Here is a 19,435-nt window from a genome sequence, read left to right on the forward strand (position 1 = left end):
TGTCAGTGCTCTGTATCTCCTGCACCCTCTTGTTTGCCTACCCTGGTCCCTGACCTTCCCTCTCCTCCATTGCCTTCATTAGCTCCATAGTCCTGAATTGTCAGAACAATTTCCCAAATAAAAAAAAAATGCTTGTAGTTATCGATCCCAAATTCACCTCATACATGTATTATGCTATTGTCCAGGTGGTGGGACTACGTGCTACCCCCTAATAATTACCCCGTGGCCGCAAATTCGACCTAAAGGTTTGCGAAATTCGCCTCCCATTGAAGTCAATGGAGCCCGCGGCGAACGGTCGTTTTCGCGAACGTTTGTGCCCGTTCGCGTTCGCGAAACGTCCCGTCGGAAGTTCGTCCATCACTAGTCAGAAATACAAGGCGCACTGTATGGTGCCATTCATTTAGAATGACATCTAGGATGCACAAAGGCTGTTAAAAGAATGAAATCATGATGTAATACACTGAAACTTTTTTTAAACTTTTGTTAAAAATTAAAAGCATATGCAGACGGAACACAAGCCATTTTGTAATAAAAAAAAAAAAAAAAAAAAAAAAACGTTACCCTTCAATTTCAATATGCAGGTGTTGTAATTTTGAAAAAAGGTCTACAAATTCAATGCAATATGGCAACCTGGACGCATTCTGTACACGGTTGGTGTACACAATTGCACCAGAAATGTAATTTCCTGCTTGTGCGATTGGCTCACTGATTTTCTCAGAAGTCTGCAATGATATAAGTCAAATGTTATGCATCCCCCTGCAATAATTTTCTGTTTTGGCAAGTTACTCTAAAAGGGTTCAGTACTTCTAAAAAAGTGGTGCAGACTCTGTAGCTTTCACTGAAGGGGTATTAGGTTGATTGTCAGCACAGAAGAGATCTTCAAAAAAGCATCCAAAAATATAATAATGCAATCAAATCACAGAAGTAAATTTCGATGTTTAGGGGAATCATGCCTGATGGAGGAGTCCTACATGGACCCAAAACTTTCTAATTTACTGCGCTGATGTGATCCCTTTAATAAATTTCTATACGCCATTTTGAAGAGCTGTGGTGTGCTAGTGATCTATGCTTTGACAACTTGTATTAACTACTGGCTGGGAACCAGTGTTAATACAGCACCTACTTGCTTCCAGCCATTTTCAGGAACATGTGCGATGAGAACATTCTACTTAACTGATAATGAACACAGAGCCACCCAATCAGGTTCACACAGGACGCGGCACGACTTGCAGCGCCGCGACTTGCAAAATGACTTCTTTATAGAAGTCAATGCAAGTCGCCCGAGGTCGCCGCTTAAGTAGTACAGGAACCTTTTTTCTAAGTCGGAGCGACTCGAGTCACTCCTACTAGAACGGTTCCGTAGTACAGAACGGGGGCGACTTGTCAGGTCGCGGCGCGGCAAGTCGTGCCTTGTCTGGTGTGAACCGAGCCTTATCGGTCTAGAAACAACAAGGTGAAACAATCTTCAAAACAAATAAAGGTAGCAATCTGCAACAATTTTTTTTTAAAAATCCTTGCAATGTACACCGACAGATTGGATACCATGACTTTAAAGAATGTTGTTCAAAAGTACTTGAAAAATCTATTTGCTGTAAACATTCAATTTTAAAATGTACTGACTTATCACGAAAATTGTACTAGTCGATAAATGTGTTTGTTCAAGGGAGGGGGAAAAAAAATAATAATTCAAATTCATTGTGCTCATCATTAGAATGTTCCCATCACTGCGGTCAAGAGTTGATTTTTTTGCACGGCTGCGCAAATGGGCGTACCTGCTTGTCCCTTCGAATTTCCTCCCATACCATCGTGCGCACCTGCCGCGAGCAGGATTGTGGCTCCCCGTGATCGTCTCACAGAGAGGAAGAACGGGGAGATGCTAATGTAAACAAGCATCTTCTCCCCGTTCTGCCTAGTGACACTGTCACTGATCACAGCTCCCTGTGATCGGCAGCAGTCATCAGTGACACGTCACTCGTAGCCACGCCCCCTACCAGTTAGAATCACTCCCTAGGACACACTTAACCCCTTTACTGCCAGTGTCATTTTTACAGCAATCAGTGCAATTTTATAGCACTGATTGCTGTAAAAATGACAATGGTCCCACAAATGTGTCAAATTTGTCTGATGTGTCCACCATGTCGTAGTCATTAACCACCTTCAGACCGGACCATTTTGCTGGTAAATGACCAGAGGTCTTTTTACAATTTGGCACTGCGCTGCTTTAACTGGTAATTGCGCGGTCATGCAATGTTGTACCCAAACAAAATTTGCGTCCTTTTCTTCCCACAAATAGAGCTTTCTTTTGATGGTATTTGACTGACTCTGCGATTTTTATTTTTTGCGATAAACGTAAAAAGACCGCAAATTTTGAAAAAAAAAAGATATTTTCTACTTTTTGTTATTAGAAAAATCCAATAAACTCAATTTTAGTCATACATTTAGGCCAAAATGTATTCAGCCACATGTCTTTGGTAAAAAAAAAAGTCAATTGTATATTTATTGGTTTGCGCAAAAGTTGTCACATCTACAAACTAAGGTACGTTTTCTGGAATTTACGCAGCTTTTAGTTTACGACTGCCTATCTCATTTCTTGAGGTGCTAAAATGGCAGGGCAGTACAAAACCCCCCCAAATGACCCCATTTTGGAAAGTAGACCCCCTAAGGAAATTGATAAGAGGCATGTTGAGCCCATTGAATATTTTATTTTTTTGCCTCAAGCGATTGAATAATGACAAAAAATAATTTTTTTTTTTTTTTTTACACAAAGTTGTCACTAAATGATATATTGCTCACACATGCTATGGGCATATGTGAAATGACACCCCAAAATAAATTCTGCTGCTTCTCCTGAGTACGGGGATACCACATATGTGGGACTTTTTGGGAGCCTAGCCGCGTACGGGGCCCCGAAAACCAAGAACCGCCTTCAGGTTTTCTAAGGGCGTAAATATTTGACTTCACTCCTCACTACCTATTACAGTTTTGAAGGCCATAAAATGCCAAGATGGCACAAAACCCCCACAAATGACCCCATTTTAGAAAGTAGACACCCCAAGCTATTTGCTGAGAGGCATGTTGAGTCCATGGAATATTTTATATTTTGCCACAAGTTGCGGGAAAATTACAAACTTTTTTTTTTTTTTTTCTCTCACAAAGTTGTCACTAAATGATATATTGCTCACGCATGCCATGGGCATATGTGAAATGACACCCCAAAATAAATTCTGCTGCTTCTCCTGAGTACGGGGATACCACATATGTGGGACTTTTTGGGAGCCTAGCCGCGTACGGGGCCCCGAAAACCAAGCACCTCCTTCAGGCTTTCTAAGGGCGTTACAGTTTTGAAGGCCATAAAATGCCAAGATGGCACAAACCCCCCCCAAATGACCCCATTTTGGAAAGTAGACACCCCTAAATTTAGGGGTACACTAGTGAGACTAGGTAATAAATGGCGGGTGCCCTGAAACTATAAAAAAAATAACTAACCAACCAGCGTCACCTGTAACAGTTATATGGTGATCACTGGTGAAAGGGTTAACTAGGGGGCAATCAGGGGGCTTTATGCGGTAGTATATGGGGGTCCCTGGCGCTATAAAAAGCTGCGGCGAACCTAAATACCTACCTGCCTAACTAGCGTCACCTGTGACACTAATACAGTGATCAGAAAAACGATCGCTTATTAGGCTGGGTTCACACTGGAGCGATGTGGGAACGCCACGAATGCGCGGCGGGTTCCCGCATCACATGCCTCCCGGCGGCAGTTCACACTGCCCTATGCGAACTGCTGGGAGTGTCAGTGAAATGTTAATGACACCCCCAGATCAGTTCGCATATCGCAGTGCGATCTGCAAACTCGGATCGCATGGTGTGAACACCCATGCGATCCGATTCTGCTGCGGACCAAAAAAAGGGTCCCGTGCGAGTTTGCGGCGGGTGCGACACGAATTCAGCCATACTATCTGTATGGCTGAACTCGAATCGCACAGAGATCGGATGTGATTTGCACTGCAGTGCGAATCACATCCGTTCTCATAAACCGCTGCAATGTGAACCCAGCCTTAGTGACACTGGCGACGGGGGGTGATCACGGGGTTAAACCTTTATTGGGGGGGTTAGGGGGGTACCTTAGAACTAAAAGGGGCTAACCCTAACTGCCCTAACAGTTATTACAGTCACAAATGACACCCGCCGGGTGATCAGGGGGTTAAACCTTTATTGGGGGGTTAGGGGGGCACATTAGAACTAAAGGGGGCTAACCCTAACTGCCCTAACAGTTATTACAGTCACAAATGACACCAATGCAAAAAAAAAAAAGCAATTGGTGTCACTGTGACTGGGGGGGCAGGGGTAATTAGGGGGTGATCGGGGGGTAAAGGGGGGGTGTGAGTGTGCCTGGCATGTTCTACTGTGTGTGTAGAGTGTTGGTGCAACTCACCGATGCTCTCTCCTCGGTGCCGGAACGAAAAATACCGACACGGAGGAGAGAATACATCACTTCCTCTCCTGTGTTTACATTACAGGAGAGGAAGTGATGTCACGGGACATTTTCATTCGTCGGGAGCGATCGCGAGGGGGTGGCCATGAATGAATGGCCGTCCCCTCGTCCGGGATCGCTCCCGAACGAATACCGACCGCCGCAGGCACCGGGCGGGGGCCCGTTCGGGCACCCGACCCGCGGGCAGGCAAGGACGTACATGTAAGCCCTTATGCCTGCCCGTGCCATTCTGTCGACGTACATCGTCGTGCGGCGGTCGGCAAGTGGTTAAAAAAAATAAATAAATTTAAATCGCAATATTGGCCTAAACCCACGTTTTGGTGATATAGCAAAAAGTAAAAATGCTTTTTTAAATTTTTCGCTTTTTTGTTTATACCACAAAAAATAAAAACCGCAGAGGTGATCAAATACCACCAAAAGAAAGCTCTATTTGTGGGGGGGTAGCCTCGTCGCACGACCGCGCAACTGTTAGTGCTGAATCGCAAAAGTGCTCTGGTCTTTGGCCAGCCAAATGGTCTGGGGCTTAAGTGGTTAAAAATACATTTTTATTAGCACATTTCCAGCTTTACACTTGAAGCATTAAGAAACTTTCAAGCAGCATTTTTCTGAACATTTCGTCACTTTCACCCCCCCACTGTGCTGAACCAACTATTAATCCAACACCCACACCCTCCCCAATATACTTGTGCAGTTACGACAGTCACCAGTGTTCTGTTGCAATGTTTACCTGTGCTCAGTGAGTCTTCTACTTCCCAATACCTGTATATGTGCAGTAGAACAGAATATATAAAACATAACATAATAGCTCCACCAGCCATGCACAGGAAGCAGGATCCAGACCTGGCATTTTATTCTTCTGATCAACAACCCCCACACATACCAGCAATTAGCTTCCAGCACAGGAAGACGCCAAAAATAAGAACTCATTTGCAGCTCTTTAACCCCCCTGACGGTATTCCCGAGTCTGACTCGGGGTGGATTTTTCATACCAAAAGCGGTATCCCCGAGCCAGACTCGGGACTGCATCGCTGGATCCAGGAGGAGGTTTACTTACCTTCTCCCTCGGATCCAGCGTTGGCTCGCTCGTACAGCGGGGAGACGTGTCTCGCTCGATGCATTACATCGCCGATCTCCGTGCCCTGCGAGCGTTGCGACGCACGGGCACGGAGATCGGGGCCAAATTCAAAAAGTGAAACACACAGTATACATACAGTATAATGTAATCTTACAGATTACATTGCTGTATGTAAATATTTCACATCCCCGTTGTCCCTAGTGGTCTGCCCAGTGTCCTGCATGCAGTTTTATATAATAAAAACTGTTCTTTATGCCTGGAAACTGGAGATTGTCCATAGCAACCAAAACTGTCACTGTACATCAAAAATGATTTTAGACCAGCTAGAAAACAGCGATAATAAATTAGAATCACTCGCAGAATTGAGCGATAGCGATTTGTGGGGAGATCCGTCATCAAATACTGAAAAGTAATGACAGTGACAATTCTGCAACTGAGCAAATTTCAGTGTTTTTGATTTGATTACATTATTGAATAATTTTATTATTGTTATATTATTATTTGGTACAATTATTTATAATTATTTATTATATTATAATTTATGATTTAATTTTTCAAACTTTATCATACCGGGGATGTCTGCTAGACTCTGGTTTGGACAGATTTAAGAGTTATTCCTAAGAATTGCAGGACTACAATATAAAACGCCAAATTTTCATGCAAAATAATGGTACCGCTTTTAGCACCTAAAAATCCGAAATAATCGTACCGCCAGGGAGGTTAATAGATCATGTGACCTGCAGGAACCACAAATAATTAATTTGTGACAAGAGACCTCTTGTGCTGGAGAGTGGCTCACTGCAGGTTAGAGATCAAAAGCACTAAACGCCAGGTCGCCCTGGGGGACTGTAAAGTGTCTGGGATAACACAAAATGGCAAATGCGCAAGAAGGCAACTTTACATGTGCAGTAGCATCAATGTTTAAATGTAGACCAGCACCACCCACAAGCACAATACCAGGCAGGAAGCATATCCAAAGTGGTCCTTGGCTGCAGGCAAGTCTGCAATAAAATTGGAAATTGCCTTCTAATTTCTGGTCAACTTGCATCACCTCCCTACCCCTGGCTTGTGCTGCAACTTACACATTCATCAGTCAGCCCTGACTGCTCACACCTCCAACCACTAGTAAACTACTGATGACTGGGAGGACTGTATCTGGAACAATAGCAAATTACCTCTTCTGGAGACACTACTCACCACACCTTCAACCACCCTCTCACCCCCACCATGCCTGAAATCTCTCCACATTACTGCATGTTCACAACATAACACAGCACACTTATCACAGAAGCTCCCTCCACCCCTTCTCTCCACACACACACACACAGCCACCCCCAAAGCCCCTCTCACCAGTGCACCCGACTCCCAATCCTCTCCCACTTCACTCATCATTGCACCAACATCCACCTTTGGGCTCACCACACATCGATGCCTTGGCACTCACCACTACTGTAAATTGCACACTTCTGTGCTCTTCGTCGTAGTGGAAAATCCTTCCGTGCTCTCAGCCACTGCAGGTACACACCCTTCTATATCCAGCCTGTAACAAAATGGGTGCACTTTTTCTGGCTGCGATTATAAACCCTTACCTACTTACCAAGGTTTTGTAGCAACTACTTTAGCTCCATTGGTTTCCAGAGAGTATCGATTGCAAGGCAGAATCATGAAGCCACTCTCTGGCAGGAACATTCGCAGGTACCGGAATATCTGGGAGTGAAGAGCAGGAGTAAAATTTTAAAGACTCGTTCATCAACATCCAAATATAAAAAGACGATTTGTTGTGGTTTTAAGCTTTATGATGCAAGCATGGTGACAGCCCTGACCTTAAAGCGGGAGTCCACCGGGACTCCGCGTTTTTTTTTTTTTTTTTTTAAAGCCAGCAGCTACAAATACTGCAGCTGCTGACTTTTAAAATAGTGACACTTACCTGTCCAGCACGCCCGCGATGTCGGCACCCGAAGCCGATCTCTAGATCGTCTGTAAGGTGCTGCCGCCGGCATCTTGGGTATGGGAATCAGGAAATGGAGCCTTTCGGCTTCATTTCCCGGTTCCCAACTGCGCATGCGCGAATCACGCTGCGCAATAAGGATGGTCCCCGCTGCCTCTGGGATCTGTGTGTTTCCCAGCAGGCAGCAGGGCACTTGCGGAAAGGGGCGTAATCTACGCCCCTTTCCGCAGAGAGCTATCCCGGAAGTGGGTGCAGAATACCTGTACTGTACAGGTATCTGCACCCCCCTGAAAGGTGCCAATTGTGGCGCCGGAGGGGGGGAGGGTTCCGATGAGCGGAGGTCCACTTTAGGGTGGACCTCCGCTTTAAACACAATACACCCAGCCCTTCCCCATCAGTTATATAAATGCTAATAACATCCCACCTCAAAAACAAACAAATAAAAAACCCACACACCACCACACAGTATTTGAATTTCAATTTTTCTAGGCAAGGGTACAGTTTTCTTTTTTGTATACCAGTGGAGTGGAGAAAAAAAAAAAAATAAATAAAATAAAACACACACACACACACACACACACACACACACACACACACACTTTCATATCCCTGCATTAACGCAAGCGATTTTGAAACAAGAATCTCCCCCACTGCTTTATTGTATTCTGACAGGGGGACTCCTACCATCTAGCTGTCTTGAGTACAGGCAAATAATTCATGTAGCATTTACTTCCTGGAATGCCCCTGCCCTTAGCTCTGGCATGCAGGAAGGAGGGCGTGCTTAGCTGAGAAATCCCCTCACCTCCTGAACACTCCTGGGATGTATGACATTTGCCTATAGAAACCAGGAAATAACTTAAATGGAAAAAAATAGGGGGGGGGGGGGGGGGGGTGAGGGAGTTTAACCACTTGAGATCCGCGCTATAGCCAAATGACGGCTACAGCACGGATCTCCTTTTCCGGGACGACGTCAATAGACGTAGTCCCGTGTACGAGCGGCCTGCGCGCCCCCTGAGGGGCACGCGCGGCGCGCTCTGTGATCGGCGAGTCCATGAGACTCGCCTGATCACCGATCCGTGCAAGGGGTCGATCCCGACCCCTTATCACGTGATCAGCTGTCAGCCAATGACAGCTGATCATGTGATATAACGGAGCCGGTAATCGGCTAGTATTCCTCCTCGCGCTGACAGCGCGAGGAGAAAAAAAAAAAAAAAAAGCCGATCACCGGCGGCCGTGATCGGGACATCAGTCCCGATCACGGCCAGCAATGCAAGTGACCACCTGCCCCCTGCCAGTGCCCACCTGCAGTGCCATCCTGAATAAAAGTGCCCCCCGTCAGTGCCACCCACAGTGCCCACAATCTGCCTCAAAGGTGCTGCACCCCAGTGCTGCCCATTAGTGCCCAGCAGTGCCGCCCATCAGTGGTACCTATCAGTGCCCATCCGTGCCACCCATCCGTGCCATCTTATCTGTGCCCATCTTTGCCCATTAGTGCCGCCTTAACTATGCCCATCAGTGCCCACCAATGCAGCCCATCAGTGCCCACCAATGCAGCCCATCAGTGCCCACCAATGCAGCCCATCAGTGCCGCCTAATCAGCGCACTTCAATGAAGGAGAAAAATGACCTGTTTGCAAAATTTTATAACAAACTATTAAAACATGATTTTTTATTTTTTTTTGCATCTTTTTTTGTTTGTTTAGCAAAAAATAAAACTCCCAGCTGTAACTAAATACCACCAAAAGAAAGCTCTATTTGTGGGAAAAAAATGATAAAAATTTAATTTGGGTACAGTGTTGTATGCCCGCGCAATTGTCATTCAAAGTGCATCAGCGCTGAAAGCTGAAAATTGGTCTGGGACTGAGGGGGGTTTAAGTGCCCAGTAAGCAAGTGGTTAAAAACAGGAAAATATACCTGTCTATTTACGATTACTGGCAGCATAAGGATTAAAAATATCCACGTTGATTAAGAGTGAATTTTGACTTTGAGGATTTCAAAACAGCTATCAACAAAAATCACTAAAATAAAGGGAATGCCCTCAAAAGTCAACCAAGTTTATTGAGGATCATCTACTGAATAGAGCAACTTTTCTTAAAAATCCTCCTTCATAGGATAAAGTTAAACAAAAAGCTTTAGAAGTGAACATTCTTTCAGGATAAGGCCAAACCTCATGTAATACACTTTAAATTTGTGTAAGATGGGAAAAATCTTTTGATTTTCCAGTCTCATAGTACCCAAGGGCTTGTTTTGGCTTTGGGGACTAAAGCTGGCTAATGTTTGAAAGACCTCTGTGCAAATACCGTGTGACATAAAATATTACAACAATCACCATTTTATTCTCTAGGGTCTCTACTTAAAAAAAAAAATTTTTAAATATAAATAGGTTTAGGCATGAAAGGGTTAAGATGCAGATTTACACCCCTTAGTCAAGCCTGGTAATACCTTGCTACAGAATATACACAAGGAAAAAAAATAATAAAAAAAAAAGTCCATTACATGTGCCTTCAGTGTAGCTTCCTGCTGTGTTATTTGGTTTTTGAGGTAATGCTTAGCCCCTGTTATAAGAGCTCGGAATGCTGCCTCCAGGTCTCGCTTCTTACGGAATGTGTGCAGTGCCTCTCTCAAATGATGCTGTCTCCTTATAGAAGGCAGTGGACTAGAACATAAAAAGAAATACATTAAATATGTAGAACATATAAACAGCTTAAGGTAACCTCAATTTATCTGAACAGTGATAACATGCAAATAACCAAGTGACCCCCCCCTCTGTGCAATCAATATCCTTGTCCATTAGACTCCTTTCACACTGCTAGCGGAGCCGCTTTAGTGGTAAAGCGCTGCTAGTTTTAGCAACGTTTTACCGCTTTTAACCCCGCTAGCAGCCAAGGAAAGGGTTACAACCCCACGCAAAGCGCTGCTGTTGAAAAGCTTTGCAGGCATTTCAGCAGCGCTGCCCATTGATTTCAATGGTAGGGGCAGTGCAGGAGCAGTGTATACATTGCTCCTGCACTGCCCCAAAGACTCTGCATGCAGAACTTTCGGGCCTGCAAGGGAACCGCCCCAGCGCAAAAGCACTCAGGCTCACACTGGGGAGGCTTGAGAGACACTTCAGGCACTATTTTTACCTCTAAAAACGCGCCTTCAGTGTGAAAGGGGTCTTAACAAGAGAAACAAAACACACACAAAGCTTTGCATAAACCCTCCAGTTGATGCCAACATGGACAGGTGTTGCCACACAAGCCCCCCATTCACACCGGTGCAGCCTTGAAATCGTGCTACTTCAGGTCTGCCGATTTCATTGCAGCTTGCGACTTCATTTAACAGAAGTCTATTCAAGTCACAATGAAACCCGCAAAAAGCAGTGCAGGATCCTTTTTCATAATCGCAGAGACATGAGTAACAGCGATATGAAGAGCTGCTGGCAATCGGGTGGGACTTTTTGCGATCGGGAACCATCAAAGTGCAAGAAATGTCGCACAGGTGTGAAGGGGGGCTTAAAGTACAGCGAAACCACATGGCGATTAAAAAGATTAAAGGCAACTTTTGAAAAAACACAGCAATCAACACCAATATAGTACCTAGCTTAAAGAAAATGTGGGAGCAGAATTGCTAATAAAGACCAATATACAAAATAAAGTGAACAAATTGAGTGGGTGCCAGCTTCCATGACTGCAAAAAAATGTATACAAACCCCACAGAGTAGCAATTAAACGAGAAAAAGAGTCAATAAAATTGCACTCAAGAGAAAAGGAACATACCAAGTGGGACTGCCTAAGGTGGTTTTGGACTGGGTGTCCCGGGAGAAGTTTCTGGCTAATCTGGTAAACCCAAGTCCAAAAGCTTTTAGAACAGTCCTGCTTGGCACGTGACATCACTTGTGAGTACAATTTTATTATTTACTACACTATGGGGTTTGCACCATTTCTTTTGAGAAAAAAGCTGGTGTACATAATCCACCATTTAAGAAAAATGGTACCGCTACTTCATATATCAAGCATAAAATGTAATTACGACAAAATACTGTACGTGATATTAAAGCAAAACTAAACAGATAACTCCACGCTAGAATTGCATGTCCATAGTCCACTACAGTAATTAACCGCTTGTCAACCAGCTCACACCGATATACTTCTGCAAAACGACACTCCTGTGCAAACTGATGTACCTGTATGCCAGTCCGCAAAAGCAGGATAGCAGGCATGCCAGCGGCCTTGATGTCCACCGGTGGCCCGCAATCACGGCGAGGAAACAAGGAGTTTCCCTGTTCTGCCTAGTAACATGACAGATCTTCTGTTCCCTGTCATCAGGAACATCGATCTCTGTCATGTCAGTGAAAGCCTATCCCCGGTACAGTTAGAACATGCAGAGGGAACACACTTAACCCCTTGATCAACCCCCTAGTGTTTCCCTGCCAGTGACATTTATATGGTAATCAGTGGCTATTTTTTAGCGCCGATCGCTGTATAGATGTCAATGGTCCCAAAATAGTGTCTAAAGTGTCCGATCTGTCCGCCGCAATTTCGCAGTCCCGATAAAAAAAATTAAAAAAAATCAGATTGCCAGATCACTAATAATAATAATAGCCATGAATCTATTCCCTATAACTTGTGCAAACCAATCAATATACACTTATTGCCATTTTTTTTTTTTTTTTTTTACCAAAAAGATGTAGAAGAAAACCATATATACTAGAGTAATAGCCAACCCGAATATAAGCCGAGGCACCTAATTTTACCACAAAAAAAATCAAAAACGTATTGGACTCGAGTATAATCCTAGGGTGAGAAATGCAGCAGCTACTGCAAGTGGAACAATGCTCATCTGTATGCCTCACGTACCTGATCTCCAGAACACCGGCGCTGTGACATGCAGTCTAGTCGGCGGTCATCCAGTGTAACATAACCCTGCCTCCCCCGTGATGGAACACCGTTTCCCAGTGAGTCAGTGTTCCGCCTATCACAGACGAGGAGAAGGTGGGGCTTTGTTACACTGGATGGCTGCCGACTAGACTGCATGTCACAGCGCCGGGAGATCAGGTGCATGAGGCTGCAGAAGATGGGCACAGTGAGGCAGGGAGACTTGAGTATAAGCCGAGGGGAATTTTTTGTGTGCTGAAAAACGCTGCTTATACCCGAGAATATACGGTACATATCAGCCTGAGGAAGATTTATTTTTTTTTTTAATTCAGGTTTTTTTTGGTTATAGCATAAAAAAATAAAACCTGCAGAAGTGATCAAATACAACCAAAAGGAAGCTCTATTTGTGGGGGGGGAGAGAAGGACATAAGTTTTGTTTTTGTAAAACGTCGCATGACTGCGCAATTGTCATTTATATTGATGCAGTGCCAAATTATAAAAAACATGATTTTTAGAACAGCTTACTTGTAAAATCCTTTTCTTGGGAGTACATCACGGGACACAGCCACAGTAATTACTGTATGGGTTATACGCCATCTTCAGGTGATGACACTGACACACCATAGACAGGAAATTCAATTCCCCACGTAACCCCTTCCCTTACTGGCAATACCTCAGTTTTGTAGCAAAGCAATACACAAGTAGCCAAAGAGGGGAAAGGACCTCCGTGTCCCGTGATTTACTCCAAGAAAAGGATTTTACAGGTAAGCCATTATAAAAATCCTATATTCTTTATCGTACATCACGGGACACAGAGCCACAGTCATTACTGTATGGGATGTCCTCGAGCAATGCCACCTGAGGGGAGGGGGACACAAACAAAAGTAGGGTGCAATCAGACCCGATTCCCTATACTGATGCCTTCTTACATCCACCCGATAGAATCTGGTAAATGTATGGACTGAAGACCAAGTTGCGTCTTTGCAGATTTGAGTCATGGGAGGCTTGGTGATGCACTGCCCATGAAGTACTAACAGCCCTGGTGGAGTGCACTTTGATTTGAAAAGGTGGAACTTTCCTCTTCAAACCATAAGCTTGAATAATTACTTGCCAAAACTATTTTGCAATAGTGGACCGGCACTGCCTGTCCTTTCCTAGGAGATTCAGGTAACACAAAAAAAACATTGTTTTGTGAACCTGACCAGTCGCCTTCAATAGATTTTGACTGCTCTCACTACATTCAAAGAATGTGGTGACTTTTCTTCCTTATAAATAGGGTTCTGGGAAAAAAAATGAAGGTAAAAACCTAAAAACACCTTTGGCAAGCTAGGATGAGGACGCAATACTCTATCCTTGTGAATGATTAAATATGGCTCGTTACAAGAAAGTAGACAATTCTGATACCCTTCTTGCAGAAGAAATGGCTACCAGAAAAAACTAGCTTCCTTGCCAAAAGGACTAAAGTAGCATGCGGTATCAGCTCAAAGGGCTGTTTCTGTAACGCCAATAGAACTAAATTCAAGTCCCAAGGGTTCAGGGGTGCCCTAACCGGTGGATTAAGCCACGTTACCCCCTGGAATAAAAAAACTTTGTATCAAAGAATGCGAAGCAAGCGGACATTCCAACAATACCGATAAGGCAGAGACTTGGCCCTTGATAGCACTCAAGGCCAGTTTCATCTCTAACCCCATCTGCAGAAAGTCGAGTATACTACCCATGACATACCGTATTTTCCGGCGTATAAGACGACCTTTTACACTTAAAAAAAAAAACTGGGCAAAAAGCAGGGGTCGTCTTATACGCCGGGTCAGCTGCTGGGATGCCTTCTGGATGTCCGGTAATACTGTATGTAGCTTCGGCTACATACAGTATGTACCACTGAGCCAATCCCAGTGAGCGATGTATTCAAATGAATACAGAGCCTGCTCGGATTGGAGTAGCAATCTCTGCCAATCCGAGCAGGCTACACACAGTAGCCTGCTCAGATTGGCTTTGAGAGTGAGAGTGGCGCGGGCTGATGATGTTACAGCCTCTGCCAATCCCAGCAGGCTTTGTATTCATTAAAAGAATACATTGCTCGCCGTGATTGGCTCCAGCACCATAAGAAGGAAGAAGGAAATGGCTCCAGCAAGAACGAAGAAGAGGGATATGAAGCGTTGGAATGGGGGGGGGGGGTCGTCTTAAACGGTGAGTACTGGCAAAACATTTTTAAAACCTGTACACTTAGGGGGTCATCTTATATGCCGGGTCGTCTTATACACCGGCAAATACGGTACTTTCTAGGATGCCAACCCCTGGATTCACATCAGGAAACGTATGCCTTCCAGACTCTATAATAAAATGACTCTGGAAGCTGGCTTCCTTGCATTAATCAAAGTAGGCATTACTGAGCCTGAAAGCCCACAATTCTTCAGAATGTGGAATGTGGGTTTCAACAGCCAAACCGTTAAATTTAGCACTTGTAAAATAGGATGGAACACTGGTCCCTGCGATAGCAGGTCCGGACGTGGTGGTATGGGTCATGGGGCCCCTACCACCATCTTTACAGTTTCTGCATACCAAGATATTCTGGGCCACAAGAACCATCGACTTCTTTGCCTGCTTGATCCTGTAAAGTTGAGGTAGCATCAGAATAGGAGGGAATGCATAAATCAGTGAGAACTGACCCCATAGGGTCACCAACACATCTGTTCCGCATGCGAGTGGATCCCTTGTTCTTGACACAAAGTCGTTGACTTTGTTGGTGAACCTTGACAGAAACAGATCTCCATCCGGGATCCCCATCTTTGGCATATAGCCAGGAAGATGTAGGGATCATTCCCCCGGGAACAAAAGCTGCCGACTACTGTAAGTAGTCCATCTGCCGGTTCTCTACACCTGAAATGAATTGCCAATATGCATGGCACATGCTTTTCTGCCCAGGTTAGGATCTGGTTTACTTCTCCCTGGGCTGTCTGACTTCTGGTGCACCCCTGGTGATTGATATAAGCCACTGCTGTGGCATTGTCGGATTGAATCCTGACAGGAGCATTTCGCAACCTGAATGTCCAGGCCCTTAGAGCTAGGTACACTGCCCGAATCTCTAAGACGTTGATGGGCAAAGTCCTTCGTTTCTGGACCATTTCCCTTGGACCGATGTCTCTTCGAGGACTGCTCCTGAAATACTGGCATCTGTTACCACCCTTCCAGGTAATGAGCAAGGAGGATTTCCCCTTCTGCAGATTCTTGGGTATACTCCACCAACTGAGGCTCTGATGCAATTTTTAGCAAAAAACATGTTGGAAAAACCAGTGCTTGGATCTTCTTGTTCCAAGTCGACAGGATACTGTTTTGAAGCAGTCTCGAATGAAACTGAGCATAGGGAACTGCTTTGAATTAAGCCACCATCTTCCCAACAACCTCATACAAAGGCAGATAGAAGGACCCTTCCCTGCCCTGACCACCTGAACCAGCTCCTTAATGGCGCTGATTTTTGACTGGGGTAAGAACACCCTCTTCAGGTCTGTATCAAACAGACCCTAATCTTCTTACTGGTTTTAAAGAAGATTTCTCTAGGTTGAGGACCTAACCTAGGTATTCCAGGTAGTTGACTGTGGTGACCATGCTTTGGTCCAGGTGGGCTACCAAGTGGTCTATAAAGAGCAGGTTGTCTAGGTATGCCATTATCGTTATACCTAGAGTCCTTAATCTGGCCAGTTTTGTAAACACCCGAGGTGCCGTAGCTAGACCGAAAGGCAAAGCTACAAACTGAAAATTACGTTTTTCTACTTCGAAACGCAGATATTTCTGGTGAGCAGGGAAAATGGGTACATGCAGGTCGATTGGTGTCATAAGTTCTCCTCTTTGTAGGACAGAGACTACTGATCGGATTGATTCCATGCGAAAAGAGCAAATTTTCAGGAACTGGTTTAAATCTTTCAGATCTAGAATGGGCCCGATATCTCCATTTGGTTTTGGTACCATGAAAAGGTTTGAAGAAAACCCCAACCCCTGCTCTTCCATGGGGACCACCATAACACTATAAAGACTTTTTTTCTCTGGGTTACAAACTCTAGTTTGTAAGCTAGAGCTATTGTGAGTGCCCCTTCATAAAGAGGCTTTAGTGTTTTGTCTTGTGGGTTTCGTCCCTCAGGATTTATCTTGTCCCCAGGGTTGATCCCAAGGTTTACTTCTTCAACCGGGCGGAGGAGGCCATGAGGACTGCCTGGAGGCCGATGCCCCGGAACTGGAGAAAGAGCCCGTTTAATTAGGGACATTCAATCCTTTCCTTAACGGGCAAAAGGGTACTTTTCCCCACTTAATATTTTTTAATATATTTGTCCAAATCATTCCAATACAGCTTTTCACCACGGAAAGGAAAACCAGCCAAGAACTTTTTGCATGGCGCTTCGGCTGACCAACATCTCAACCATAAGATTCTAAGCATATGCATCAACCCAAGCATAAGGCAAGGAGATTTGAAGAATAGAACCTCCGATTGCGTCAATTGCAAAACACAAAGCTGCTGGCTTGCTGTTCAGGGAAAACCTTGAGTACCTGTTCCAAATGGTCTCAAGGATTTCCCAATTGCCACCACTGAACCTGCCAAGAACAAAATCTTTTAAAACAGGAATTCCAATTTTTATTAGTTGAATCCGTAAACATTTGCGCATTGTCAACCGGACAAGTCAAACTTAATTCACAGAGGATATAGCAGCATTAATTGCTGGTATACGCCACATCTTCCTGAATTTTTTCTCCACAGGATAAAGTGTTGAAAACTTTTTAGGAGGGGGGGGGTTGAAATGCTCATCTGGGTGATCCCACTCTAAGAATATATAAGCTTTTCTGGCAAACCATGAAAAGGAAAGGCATGCAAGGCTTGAGGCGGCTTTAGTGAACCCAAACAAGAAGTGGGCTCTTCAACCGAGTTAAGGGTAGCTTAAATGTGGAGCGGACCATTTCAGTAAGAGCATGCACCAGCAACTTCTCAGCATGTGAAGCTGAAGAAGGTCCTTCCTCACTTGATCCCTCAGAAGAGGAGTCAGTCTCTCCATGGTCCCCTGAGGGGGGAGTCATTTTTCCCCCTCCCACTGTTCCTCTGTTTAAGGATCCTAGGTGGTAGAAGGGGACCTAATGCGCTTTCTTCCACTCTGAAGATGCGATTAAAGTCATTAACTTTTCCTCCAATCCACTGATAGTTGAGGAAAAAACCTCCTCTGTTACATAGACAGGGGCTGAAGTGTTGCAAGCAATTGCAGCCCCCCCCCCCACCCCCCCCCCCCCCCCCCCGATTACCCCGATGGCTCACTCTGACCAGCCTCCCTAGATCTCTTTCAGGCGGTCCTTAGGGTGACCCTTTTGTGCCCTTATCTTTTGCGGTATTTGTACCATTCCTTCTGGTTATAGTGCTGAGCACAAACGCAGAGGTACAGCCAAGAAAATGCACCCACTGCTGAGCAACAGTCAAGCAACTGCCACTGCTTTTAAGCTCAGCCTGATGCAATGTAAATTTGTCCTGGGAATGCCTGTGTCAACCAATACTCACATGCGACCCGTCTGCTCTGTCCCTCCTTTAGCTGTATGTACCTGAAAAAAGGTGCACTTTATAGCTACAAAGGCCGCGGCGTGAGCGTGCCAACAAGCCCCACCCCCTTACCTCTGACCACCCACTGTGCCCCCTTCTCTCATCTTTTTCAAAGATGCAGCTTTCCTGCAGGAATGGGCTCCGATCCACCAGATCGTATATGCAGGGCTGGGGAGGAGGAGAGCTGCCGGACGGTGGAAGCGACGTGGCACACCACCGACTGAGCGAAGCTCCCTCCGCCTCCTGGGGTGAAGCTGTCCAGGAAAAAAAAAAAACCCCTTCCAAGTCTTACTAGTGGCTTGGGCTGGAGGAGGCATGCAGCTTGAAACAGAGGCGAGACATGCCCCCGGTGGCGACTATAGGCATGACAACATTTACTTTAAAAGGAGAAATACCTGCAAGAATTAAAAATTCATTAGGCATCTCCCTTACCTTATCCAGCTGCAGGGTTCTGTGGTAACAGACCAAATCTTCACTTCTCACGGTGGGCTCCGTTAAACCTTCAGGAACTGGAGCCCCCTTTTTAAAAATCAGGGGATCCACAGCCCTGGGCCTGCAAGAAGCACCCGCCAGGAATATGGCAAAAAACAAAACAAAAAACACACACACAAATACTGGATCCTGGGGTCCAGTTATCTAAAAAGAGAAGCGTTATAGGTAAAACCTTGTTTCTTCAGACACGAGGCCCAGGTACCATTCAATTAGGTCTGGAAAAGACACTTAATGGATCCGGTTGCATGACTTGCCCCAGTAAGGAATATTCCAGCAGAGCAAAGCACATCTTTACTCGTGACCAACACCTAAGACACTGGCGAAAAAAACTGAGGTACTCCCAGTAACGGGAGGGGTATATACAGGGAATTGAACTTCCTGTCTAGGGTGTGCCGGTGTCCATCACCTGAAGGTGCCATATAACCCATACAGTAAGTTACTGTGGATTTGTGTCCCTTGATGTACTATAAAGAAAGTGCTCTGGTCAGGAAGGAGTAAAATCTTCCGAGGCTGAAGTGGTTAAGATTAATGAGTAAATTCCACAAAACTAATGGTCCCCTTTACCTCAATGTGCATAAACAATTTTTTCCTCATGGGAGCCTCCAACTTTTACCCAGTGAATCCCATGTGTACTCCACCACGTGTGCGCACAACACACTTTTAGGCAGGTGTGAAAAAAAAAAAATTTCTATAAGAATGCTTTCAGAACTAGAAGTGTTAAAAGTTTCTTTTTATCAAACAAAATGAAAGTGAATTTACAGAAGAGAAAACCAAAATATATAAGTGTGACCACCCTTTTTTCTTTAAGCCAGCATTAATTCTTCTGGGGACACTAGCACAGTTTCAACATCTTGGAGAACTAACCATAGATCTCTTGTGGATGTAGGCTGCCTCAAATCCTTCAAAACCTGTGGGCAAGAGTGCCTAGAAGAATTGATGCTGCTTTGAAGAAAAAGGGTGGTCGCACCAAATAAAGGATTTGATTTTCTCTTCTGCTCATTTAA

General features: G+C 44.8%; 1 protein-coding gene across 5 annotated transcripts in view; it reads right to left on the reverse strand.

The window, feature by feature from the left end:
* Positions 1–19,435, reverse strand: part of LOC143934132 (histone-lysine N-methyltransferase KMT5C-like) — a 60,596-nt gene that overhangs the window by 25,791 nt on the left and 15,370 nt on the right. For 4 of the 5 annotated variants that reach the window (XM_077457475.1, XM_077457472.1, XM_077457474.1 and 1 more), the window contains exons 3-4: positions 10,014–10,173; positions 7,168–7,277 (exon numbers count right to left, since the gene is read on the reverse strand). In XM_077457475.1, coding sequence (XP_077313601.1) covers positions 7,168–7,277; positions 10,014–10,173 — 270 coding nt within the window. The other variant, XM_077457476.1, reaches the window with a different exon arrangement.

Source organism: Lithobates pipiens, unplaced genomic scaffold (genome assembly GCF_037356315.1).
Source record: "Lithobates pipiens isolate NorthernLeopardFrog02 unplaced genomic scaffold, aLitPip1_a1.2 Scaffold_27, whole genome shotgun sequence".
NCBI lineage: Eukaryota > Metazoa > Chordata > Amphibia > Anura > Ranidae > Lithobates > Lithobates pipiens.